A 12,197-nucleotide genomic window follows, 5' to 3' on the forward strand; every position below is an offset into this window, starting at 1 on the left:
TTTATTATAACAATTAATTTGATACCAAACTTCTGGTATCTGTTACTTAAGGGGACTTTTAAAATTTAAATAAAGTCTCCCCATTCTAGCCTATGGAGGCCATTCACTACAATGAGGGAAAAACGAATTTGGCTTTTTTACCTCACCAGGGCTTATAAAACTATTTTTATAAGGTCCCTGCTTATAGATACATGGCATCCAGCCCTAGGGGCGCATAGGGCACACCTTAGGGGTGACTTATATATAAAAATAAGGTAGTTTAAGACTTTGGAACTACTTTTAATTCCAAAGTCGAATTTGCATGTAACTTTAACTTAAAAGCAGCCAGCAAGGCAGGCCTGCCTTTAAAATGACACTGGGCACCTCAGCAGTGCACCAATGGGGGCATTACCTATGCTGGGGTCCATAAACCTCCATGCCCTACCATATACTAGGGACTTATAGGTAGGTTAATTTTGCCAATTGTAGTTAGCCTAATTTGCTTATCCACTTTACACAGAGCACCAGCCCTGGGACTGGTAAGCAGTACCCAGGGCACAGCCAAGAGTCCGTAACCACCAGTACCTGTCCAAAACGTTTGGGGGTGACCAGAGCAAAAAGGAGGACTTTCCTACAAAAAGGAATGGGCACTGCTTAGAGAAAACCATCTGGTTAGCATTGTCTGGGCTTCTTGGGTGGTAGGAAGATGAGGTCTTTAGGATAAGTAAGTGATTGAGCCAGTTATATGACTGTATCTTCCGAATGTCAGTGGTGGGGGTTGGGCAATCTGTCAATGAGACTTTATTCTCAAAGTGTGACTTTATTTGCTGGTTTGGATAATTTCCATAAAGAAGTAGGGAGTAGACTCAGTTTTAAAGCATAAAACTACAGGGATGTGGAATTCCTATCGCCCGACGCCCGGGACATCTTGTTTGGGGTCAAGGGCAACAAGTTGTTATGTTTACTTTGTCCTTGGGACAAGTAGGCCCAACCCTCTGCAGCCCAAACCCGTTGGCTGCCTGTTTACAGAGAGTGGAACTCTCTGCAGTTGAGGTAATGTGTTTCCAAAAGATAAGGCTGTTCGAACTTGTATTTATGGTTCATTATTTGAAAGTCTTCATTATTAGGGTGAGTGCTGTAAATAAATATTTTAAGGTCACACTTCACTACTGACATTGGTTCCAATACAAAAAAAACAAACCTGTATACACATGGTTGAAAAGTTTAGGCTATGAGGCTAAGTATAATGCTCCCAGACTGCTCTCTGATTAGATGCAAATGAAGTGTCATTTAGTAAAATGTGTTGATGCATGCTAGTATTTCCCAAAAATATTTCTAATGGAAAATCAGTGTAACCATTTTCAACACGATTATGGGAAGCATGAAAATAAACAAGCACTGATCAATGCGTGTCTTGTTTTGACATGGCTTTTGTAACACTTTATTGTAACCTGGTTACCGAATCGCAAAACGGGTTTGTGACTCGCAATTAGGAAGGGGTGTTCCCTTCCTAATTGCGACTCGCAGTGCAATGTAGGATAGTTTTGTGACCGCGGGCGCAAACTAATCGCAGTTTGCACCCATTTCAAATGGGTGCTAACACTTTCGCAAAAGGGAAGGGGTCCCTATGGGACCCCTTCCCCATTGTGAATGTCACTGTAACCATTTTTTCAGAGCAGGCAGTGGTCCTGTGGACCACTGCCTGCTCTGAAAAAATTAAACGAAAACGTTTCATTTTTCGTTTTTGTAATGCATCTCGTTTTCCTTTAAGGAAAACGGGCTGCATTACAAAAAAAAAAAAAAAATGCTTAAATGAAAAGCAGTCACAGACATGGTGGTCTGCTGTCTCCAGCAGGCCACCATCCCTGTGAGGGCCGCCATTCGCAAGGGGGTCGCAAATTGTGACCCAACCCATGATTATTCATGAGGTGGGCATTTGCGAAGCCCTTGCGAATCACAGATGGTGTTAGGGACACCATCCTACATTCGGATTTGCAAGTCGCAAATTGCGAGTCGCTCTGACTCTCAATTTGCGGGTCGCAATTCTGAACCTACCTACATGTGGCCCCAAATTCTTAAAGAAAGTCACAAAAGTGCACCCATGGTATATGTTGTACCCCTATAAAATATTTGTGAACTGTATTTTAGCATGGGTAAATACGATGTGTAGATTTGCTCATGTGAAAATCTATTGAGCATTTGCAAGTTCATTTTCCCTACAGCCACTTCCTTCCCAACCCTGGAAGAAGTTCTAATTCTGCCATTGTCAGGAGTAAATGTCCAACCTTTATTATGGAAAAATATTAGAGAGAAGCTGGTGAAAATCTTTAAAACATGCAGGTTAGTAGGTTTGCAGACTCAAAGGCATTCCCGCCCTGGAACTATTGCTTACTGCTTCCTCCAGCCCCAGTATGCAGATCTGCAGAAAGGTGGCAAAATAAGGAAATTGCTACAGTAGGGATTGAAACTGCAAGTATTTAAGCCCTACTATGGTAGTAGCCCTGGCATAATCAGAGAGGTTATTATCAGAGCTCTCTTACATAATGAGATTGCTGCCATAATTTGTCGCACACTACATGGCACCAAAGGGACAAGTAGATCTTTTTACAGGACAAGTAGATTTGAGAAGCAACCTGTCCCCTGGACAAGTAGATATTTTAATAAATTCCACACCCCTGAACTACTATGGCTTTTGTGGATCCCATGGTACCCTTAGACCTAAACATAAATCCCACGTCCCATTCAAATGTTTTAACCTAGTCAGCAGACTTACTGGGCCACAGGGACCTGAGCAGCATTGGGACTGGCCTTCAGGATGGTAGGGCATGGAGTCCCACCCTCAGTTTGCACTCGCAAGTGGCCCCTGTATCTCGCTGCACATGGAGCTGAGCTGGGTAAAGAGCCTTCTCTGCAGGATGGCTCCATCTGTTTATATTGCTTATCATGTGGCATCTTTAGCAGTTTCAAGGCTGTGAACTGATTGGGTTTGGGGGGGGTAGTGATTAACTTAAACGCCTACCTCTGCCCTTCTTAGCCGTGTCCTCTTTGTACTGACCAGATGTGAAGTTCCCATTGAGTGACATTTTTTTAAAGCGTTTGTTTTGTTTTCTCTGCAGGGGGTTCGGGAAACAAGGCTTCCAGTGCCAAGGTAAGAAATATAAATATGTATTACCATTGACTCTTGTATTGTGATTTTATCAGTCGCGTAAACGGTTGATTGAACCGTAGATCTGCTAGCCATCCTGTTGCAGTTTTCTCGTTGGCAGCCTGCCTTTGGGTCTTGCTCGCAAAGATCGTCCCGTGTTATCATAGGATGAGCAGAGATTTTGAACACACACTCTTTACTGTAAAATACAAGTCACTCTTTGATGTAAATCAGGACAGACGATTTTTTTGGCTGATAAATATGTGCAGCATTATTTATGTATGGGAGGTTTGGTCAAATGTGGACATGAAACATGCAAATTAGAGGTTTGATTGTTTGAAAAGAAATTCCCCCAAATTACGCCATACAGTCTACACAAAGGAAGCATTTAGGGTGTTTTTAAAATAATTTTAATGCATTTGCTTTTTGGTTAGGATCTGCTGCCAGTGAGTAGGCAGCATGGAAATGAATCTGTTCTATATTCATGTGAATTTCCTTTCATGTCCTCCTGTTTTGCTTTTTAATCTGGTGTTGTCCCTAAACCGTGCAGCAGACCTCGGGCTAGCCCTTTCTGTTAATCGCTGTTACAGATTTCCACTTGATGTCTGATGCAATTAAAACAGCATTTGTATGGGCTTTGGAAATGCAAATCTTCCTAGCTGACCTATGCGGTTTCCTGTGATGAAACAAAAGTGTTTGTCAGTTATTCAAATGTGTTCCTTCGCAGTAGGAGTGCAGGGCCTTACTCAGACAGACACAAGCCCGAGCATCATAGTTTCCAAACCTAAAACTTCGTACAGGCCATCATTCAACCAAGCAAACATTTCATAAGCTCTGGTTTTCACGAATATAAATATTGCAATGAGGAAAGAGGAGATTTATAATCACAACTAAAGCCAAAATAGAGGTTATTGTTAGAACTGCTTTCTGATTTAAAAAAAAAAATAATAATAATACATAGTGCTCTATCTGGTATTCTGCGTAAATGAGTGTATTGGTTTAGTTTATCCATCTGTTTGATGTCACAGACCTTTCTCTCTTGATTTAACTTGTGTTTATTCCAAAGACTTTGCGTCTACTTGAGCAGTTTGGCCTTGAACACCTTTTTTTATTTGTTTAAAAAGAACATAGTCAGACAAAAAATCATTTCTAACTGTTCTGCCTCACAGTGCTGGGAATACGGGACTAATTTGCCATCGTGCAGGCACTGGCTCGGATTAACAATCTGGGGGATTCCGGGGTCCTGTATCCATCACACAAGTGCTTGGCATCTAAAGCTATCTATAGTGGTACACTAGGGGAGCTCCTGCAAGCACGCCCTTGCGGAGGGAGCCTAATAGGTTATTGTATTCTGCTCAGGTGTCTGGTTGGAACGATAAAAGTGTTAGCCTTACAGCTGGGGTGGGCCCAAAGAGTGTTCAGCTAGGCATCCCTGTGCTTCTATCGCAGCGCAGACTAACAATGACCTAGAAGAAGCCAAACTAATCAGTCTATCAGCATGTGCATGCTATTAGTTAGAAATACACTTTTAAACATGCAGTCGCGTACATGTTCTCGCCTTCTTTTCATATATCTTATTTCTGAAGACAGTTTGGAAGGGGGAGGAAGAGTCAGCAAACATACTTGACAAATGTAATGTATTACATTAGACACTGATTTCAATTTTGCCTCTTACAAGACTACATCATGGTGCTGCACATATGGATGTGAGCCTACCCTGCTAATCTTTTTGTAGGCAGGTTGATGACGCCTTTTTGGCTGGCTGGTTTTACACTATGAATTAAGTAGCCATCTTAAAAATTCTTGACAAAAGAGTTTGAGTGATAGAGAGAAGGAAGCATAAGATAACCTTGGAAATTATTCCTTTTTCCTGCATATTTCATAGCTATCCTTACTATGTAGGTCTGGCTTGTCAGTGCAGCAGAAAAATAGCTTTGAGAAAAAACATACTTTAAGAGGTGCTTTGGCTCTAACCAGATGTCGGATTTCTTGAGTACAGATTTTGATTGGGCAGAAGCTTTGGGCTTCTGCTGAGCAAGAATGCTTGTACTGCACTTTTCACCTTGTGGGAAAGCTTATGCTCAGTACAGCAGGGCAGAGTTATGGTGACAAGCCACAGATAAAGGCTGTAGTCCTCATCTGTTTATTATGAAAGTTTAAAAGAGGCAGTAGGCCTCACTTCTTTACTGTGAAAAGCATATGTCAAAGCCAATATTTTTTTACAAGGATTCTCACAGGTTACAGTAGTAGGCAAAGGTTTTAGTATAGCCGTTTAGCCCCCTGTAACGGGCTACACTGGTCATTAAAGGCCCGAGTTGAAAGCGAGGGCCTTTAACAAGGGAGCAGGACTTTAATGCCCATATAGTTCAGCTACGGAGGGCTATAAGGCTATTAGAACATTCCGCCAATAGCAGGCAGAATGTTCTAATAAATAAAACAAAGGTCTCACTGAGCCTGAGGGGATTCAAATCCCCTCGACTCCATGAGGCCTTTGTTCAACAACATTGGAATGTTGGCGCTCCGGGCTTCTACTGGTTATTAGAAGCCCAGAGCACTCGCTTGTTTTCAACGGAGCTCCCAACATTCCAATGTTCAAATGTTGGTTAACCCCTGTGACAAACCTTAGACGTAGAAAATGTGCACTCTGAGAGTCCTTGTTATGTCACTTTGTTTTGCAAGCTGCAATTTTGTGCTTATTTGTAATTTTATGACTGTATACCAATGGTTGCTTTGCAATGAAACTTGTGCTCAGACAGTAGACCTTAGTGTTTTTGTAGTAATAAGCAGATGATAAAAGCTGTAGTCCTCATTGATTTATTGTGAAACGTAATGTCAGATGCCATTGTCTGATCTGTTTATTATGAGCATTTATTACTAAAGTAGTAATCTTTAATGAGTCAGGGGATGTTTGAATGGATACAAGTGTAACTATTTGTAGCAGAGTGCTTGTATGACTAGTTAATGTATGCTAAACCCACCGAAGGCTGAAAAAGCACTTTCTGTTATAACCCAGGTTTATTGGCATTGTCAATGCTTGTTACAACATTGCAGTTGTCTGTTCTTCTGTTTTTTTTTATGGCTAAAACCTCATCTTGGAAAAAAGTAATATTTGTTGTAATTGAGTTGTTTTATATTTTTACCATTTGCATTATCCTCCAATTTAACATGTGAGTTCTATTTCAAAAATATTATTTTATTTTGACAGTAGGTTCGTAGTGAAAGAGCTCAGGGTGCAGAAGACTAATGATATATTGTGTGGATGGCAGTGCGGTCCCAAAGTAACCCAAACACTTTACGTGAAAACATTTGGGAAATTCGAACTTTTAAAAAATATTTTAAAATTGAAAAAAAGTGCATTTACTCCCACACACTTAAAAAGATATATTGATGCATATTTCTAGATCTAAAACAAATATTGAAATTGCAGTTCTAACTGAAATAATGGTAATGGCTTACAGACAAGTAATTGACAGTAGGGTTGTGCAAATTGTAATTTCATGTGAGGATGGAGAATGAAGTGATGCATTTTTCTAGTAGAAAAGTTCTCTTGATAAAGGTAGGATGTCACAGGGTTTTCTCTGGCTAAACATATTTTTGAGTAATCAAATATTACTTTGCTCACGCGACCTGCGAATGGATACAGATACCCTTATCCCTGAAATGGTTTGTGAACCACTCATAATGAAAGCCTGAGTGCTTTGGGTGGTCTCCTCCGCCGGCACATTCTGTTGTTTCCTGATGTAAAGAATAATTTCGGAGATGCCTTATCCTGCCTTTCCCCTTGCTAGGAGTCCCACGGCCCTGTTTGACAGTGGCCTCTGGCACTCACAGTGAACTTTCTTGGGGGGGGGGGGGGTGCAGTGCATCTCTCAGGGTCCCAATTCTGCTGTGTTTGCTTCACAAGCTTTCTGTCTTTGCAAGACTGTACCTTCAGCCTGTTCACGTGTCCTCCAGTTTTACAGTCATTGTCTATACGTTGGTTGTTGCTGGGATAACCAAGCCACTACAGTATGCCTTTTAGCATGGCTGTTTCCCACCTTTTCTCCTTTGAAGTCGGCCTTATAGAGAGAGATGCCAAGCTAAATTTGTGTTGTACTGCCAGTCCCAGATCCTCTTCGGTCACCAAGACTATTGTATTATTAGACAGCCCTGTAATATGCATACTTAGCTTGTCCAGTCCGTGTAGCAGTGATAAACGTTCATCAGCACTGTCTGATACATTCAGTGCAGTTTAATGGTTGGCAAATGAACATGGTTCAAGGTGTTAAGTGGCAGTGAATTTATGGGATTCTTTCATAATAAGAGTAGATTTTTTTAGAATATTTGGTTTACATCTTGCATTTAAATTCTCCTTCTCTTTTTGCAGACCACACAGTTGCTGGCTATTAGTAATATTAGCAAGTATTTTTCTATATTGGAGTAATGTGTATAGCATTGTGAGGTCTCACCTGAAACCGTGCATGCACTGACACTTGAGAGATCTGTTGTTAACTTTAACTTTAATTTAAAGGGGGGCTTAGGGCCTGCCCATAACTTACCATTGGTTGACTTTGTCATCACTCTTATTTGCATGTTTCTCACTGGGGGACGCATCCTGGTTTCACTTTCTTCTTTGTGTTTTTTGTCCCTTCGATGGAGCATGCACCAAGTACTGATTAATTGCTTTATTAGTTTCCTTCCACTGCATGTGCTCGGATTCCGGTACCTTTTCTTAAATTTCTTCCTTCCACTATCATTGTTGCTTCTTTGTCATCATTGCTTGCCCATTGTTGCTTGCACCTGTCTGTCTCCTGTTGTTGTTGTTTGCCCCTTCCTGTCACTGGTGTTTGAGCCCCTTCCATTGTTGTTGTTTGCCCCCTCCCTGCCACTTCCCATTGCTGTCGCACGCCTCCACTCCCTTGCAACATGAGATCCTAGCGCAGGGACGTCACCAGAAAAGACCACTACTGGCCTTGGTTCCAGCCTCATGAGACACATACCACTGTTATTCAGGTGGACAGCAATATTTCAGCCCTCAGCAGGTGTGTATGCAGACAAAGCATTCTGTATGGGTAGGCATAGATGTTTGCATTCAGAGTAACTATGAATAAAAAAAAATTGTGAACCTGTATGTTCTTCAGAATAGGCCGTGCGTTGCTTTCTTTGTGCTTTCTGGGGCTGGTACTATCTATAAAGCACCTGTAATCCACAAGCATCTCTTGCCTGGGAAAAGATTTTCTCACCATTTCGCGTAAACCAGGGCAATTTTCAAAGCCTGAACTGCAGCTTTGAGATCTGTGTTTTCAATGTAATAACAAATATGTGGATAGCCAAATCAAACATTTTCCAGATCAATGTAACATAATCATAATTCCAGTCCCATTTAAATTTCCTTTAAGTTTTTAGATTTGACGGTAAACGTAAGCCCTTTCTCCAGTGTAACAATTGACCATGTGGAGAGAGTTTACTGATTTCGTCCATCTGAGCCATTAACTGTTCTCCAGTGTGGTCCTGTTTTTGGGCCATACTGATCCAGTCACCTCGTTTTGTGAAGATTTGACTTTGCGGTTGCCCTGGGTAAACAAAGTACCTTTTTAGACGATTTACTGTGCAACGTTTTTCTCTGTAGAAAGAAGGAGGAGCCTGTTATTGTGTTGTAAATCTTGTGTGAGGAAATACTTTTTTTAAATGTAGCGTTGGTGGCTGCCTGTAACACCAATATTTCTTGCCTGTGCGAGATATATTGCCTTTACCATGTTGGGCAGCAGTGCCACTGCTGTACCACATGGTTGAAATTAAAACAAAACAAAACACTATGATGTGTCCAAAGTGGACCGCGTCATAGTACTTATAAAAAAAAACTTTCAGCCACACGGCTGTAAAACGTGGCTAAGGAAAAAACATTGACAAAGCTGCTTGATCTTTCATAAGCAAGACCTACTGGATTTGAAAATTCTTGTTCTAAGTGATGTTTGAAAAGTCAAAACCCCATTTCTTCCAAACCTTGCGAGCGTAGGTGTAGCCACAACAGAAATTAAACCAGAATTCATTGCAGCTGAGTCATCCAATATTTGTTCTTGAAGCTCAGCAGTTTCTCTTAAGTAGGTTTTGCTTGAGTGGGAAAATAAAAATCAAATTATTTTCTTAGCAATTCTTTTATGATCACGGACACATATTTGGCATTAAAGTGTATGTACATATGCATAAAGGGCAGCTGCCTGCAGGAAGCTACAAAAATGCCGTTTTATCCTGAAGTGATCTAGAACTTTTACTCGTAAATGAAGGCATTTAAGGTCCACAAATACCTTTGGGAATCAAGTCCTTATAGAATTCATTGCCTAGCTGTATGTCGACAGGGTATATGGTTGCTAGCTTCTATGCTTTCTTCTGTCCACTCGCTAAAGAGTGGTAAAGCAAGAAGGTAATTTAACTCCATGGTAAGATGAATAAAAAGAGAACAATCGCAACTTGTGTTCAGTAGAAAAAAAACACATTTTATGTTTTTAAGGGTGTCTGAATTTTTGTCAAAATCACTCTAGAATTGACATTTCAGTTAGGCTCTGACATTATTCTGAACTTTTGCTTGGAATCTTCAAAGTTAAAAATGAACCTTTCGTTGTGCTTGCACCTCATGTTTGTGATTTGACTTTTTGTGGTCAGATAGCTCAGGATGCCTTGCATGGGGCTTTGTTGACACAGATTGGTGCAGGAATTGCAGCCAAGCTGTGGCACTTTTATACTAGAAACATGCATTGGTAAAGACTGGCCTGTGATCAATGTGTTAACGCATGCAGCATGATCACATTAGAGCCAGACATAGGAGAGAGAGTAGAAAAAGAGAGAGAGGGCTACAGTTGAGAAGTAGTCCCTCATGCAGTTCCAAGCGCTCAAGTTGAGGTGGAAGTATACACCAAACACTAATAGCCTTAGCTGGGAGATCAAATCACCCCTGGGCTGAACCAAGAAGGGATTCACAAAATCTTAAGGTAATGGCTGAAACAGTGTGGCTCAAGAAATCCAGTGACTGAAAGGGGCAGACCCAAAGCCCATCCTATATCTGTTTTAGTCACAGATCTGTTTGACAGCTGCTCTTTAAAATGCAGGCCTAAAAACACCAGCTGAAGCAGAAATGATGGGAGTTAAAGGATGCGTGTTTTATTAGCCAAGAGTTCTATAATATGCAAGTCATCGTGTAAATGATTAAACTTTTGAGCCAAAAAACATTTGCGAAATAACATTTAGAAAACTTGGGATGTCTTTAACAGAAACAACAGCTTGAATACTTTAACATTCCTTCTCGCTTCTTGAGTCCTGCAGCCCTACTCCTTCAGTCAGTTGTGTGCAGCCTTATATTTCCTTGAAAGGCTGCATAACACACTTGTGGATGTGCACTTTGACCTCCTTGTCCCATACACACACACACACACCCATCTGACTTCTAATGCTTCATCTTGCGAGTTCATCAGCAAAACACTAGTGTTAAAAGGAATCGTCCCATCTCCTAAGGAGCCAGGCTGTGATCAGTTCTCTAATAGACCTTCACCTTAAACTCTGCAGACTACTCATTTTTCCCAATCCAATATCACGCAAGAGTTTATTAAAGAGAGCTGAGCTGTCCACATACATCACGCTGAACTGGCTACTGTCTGCTAACACAACTAGTCAGAAATTCAGCATGCAGAGACAGTACCAAGGAACCAACTTGACTATAAATCCCAAAGCTACCTGATCAGTGTGACTATCGCCATCACCTCTCTCCTTGATACCTTTTGATTACATAACCTTACATCCTTTAAAATACCTGGCTCCTGCATATGTGCTGTTGTTGCCAAGGAAACTCTCGATCCTCACATGCACTGCCACACACGGGCTGTCCAAAACGCTACTCCCTGTGTGATTCTTGGATCCCGCTTAGAGCCAGAGTGCTCTAAGAGATATGATCAAGATTATTTTGCTAGGAATCTGATTTTGTTACTTCCCTGTTTGCACTACTCTCACTGTGTTCTGTGCTCTTGCTACATACAGGTAGTGTCATCTTGAACTTTGTTGTGCTGTACCTGTGTACGACTGGTTGGCTTGATTCATTTTCACTGGAATCCATGTGCATGTACTGCAAGGCTTCAACATGTTTGTTCAGGGGTCTTCTGGCAGCTGGATAACCATACCACTAAGCTCAGTCATTCAAAGACAAGCTACCTATTGACTTATGACAATACCTGGATTTATTATCCCATATAAAAGCATATCCAAATTGCTTTATTTTGGGAGCAGACAATGCCATCTGATTTTCCCCATAGCCTTGAGGGGCATTGTTTGAGGTATTTTCCAGTCCTCCCCTTTATCCTACTCAGAGAGACTTCAATGGTACGGTACTGCTCGCTCAAGTCCCCCCAGCTAAGGATTGTCCAGCTTGCTTTCCTATGTCACAATCCACCTAGACGTTAGTTTCTTTCCCATCCCATCTTACCTTCGTTTAGACCTCTTCCTATGAAAGAGGTCCACTGCAAGTTCAGCAAACCACGTGTGATGCCTTAAACAAACAGGGCCCTGCTGCTGACCCTTTCCAGTGCATGCTATTCACCAAGCCTTTCTATTTTGCTACACTTTTCTCTATTAAGCTCCTCTGGAGCTGGTGCTCTGCTTTTCAGTCACCTTGTACGGCGCCTCAGTGTACTCGGAGCATAGTTTATAAATCTTTTCAGTTTTCACAGTAAATAAAGAAGACGGCCGGCCGCTCCATTGTCTGATGGAAAATTAAGTGTTAGTAGACTGTCCTTTTGGCTATCTGCAACTGGGGAATTCAGTTTAGAATCAGCCGAACTCTAAAATAAGCAATGTAAATAAAGCAAGCTTTATTTGAATAATTGGGCGGAAAAATATTCAAAGACTCTGCTTAAAACTCAGCTGCCTGTATGTAGGGAGAAAGTCAAATGCCTTCCCCATGGAAAGTGTGAAATGCTCGCTGAATTTAAAATATTTGTACAGGGACGTAGAGAGGTCAGTAATCTATTCCCTTACCAGATGTATGGGGAGAGCTTGTTGACACAATGATGTAAGTGAGGGTCTAGTCCTTCTCATGATTTACTTCACAACC

The 12,197-nt window shown here is 41.3% G+C and overlaps 1 protein-coding gene across 2 annotated transcripts in view; it reads left to right on the forward strand.

Moving 5' to 3' along the window:
- The window catches only part of PRKCA (protein kinase C alpha), a 1,238,381-nt gene that overhangs the window by 38,432 nt on the left and 1,187,752 nt on the right, over positions 1–12,197 (forward strand). For both annotated transcript variants that reach the window (XM_069199886.1, XM_069199888.1), the window contains exon 2: positions 3,096–3,127. In XM_069199886.1, coding sequence (XP_069055987.1) covers positions 3,096–3,127 — 32 coding nt within the window. The remainder of the gene's footprint in view (positions 1–3,095; positions 3,128–12,197) is intronic.

The sequence above is a fragment of the Pleurodeles waltl genome, chromosome 7 (genome assembly GCF_031143425.1).
Source record: "Pleurodeles waltl isolate 20211129_DDA chromosome 7, aPleWal1.hap1.20221129, whole genome shotgun sequence".
In the NCBI taxonomy this organism is placed as follows: Eukaryota; Metazoa; Chordata; class Amphibia; order Caudata; family Salamandridae; genus Pleurodeles; species Pleurodeles waltl.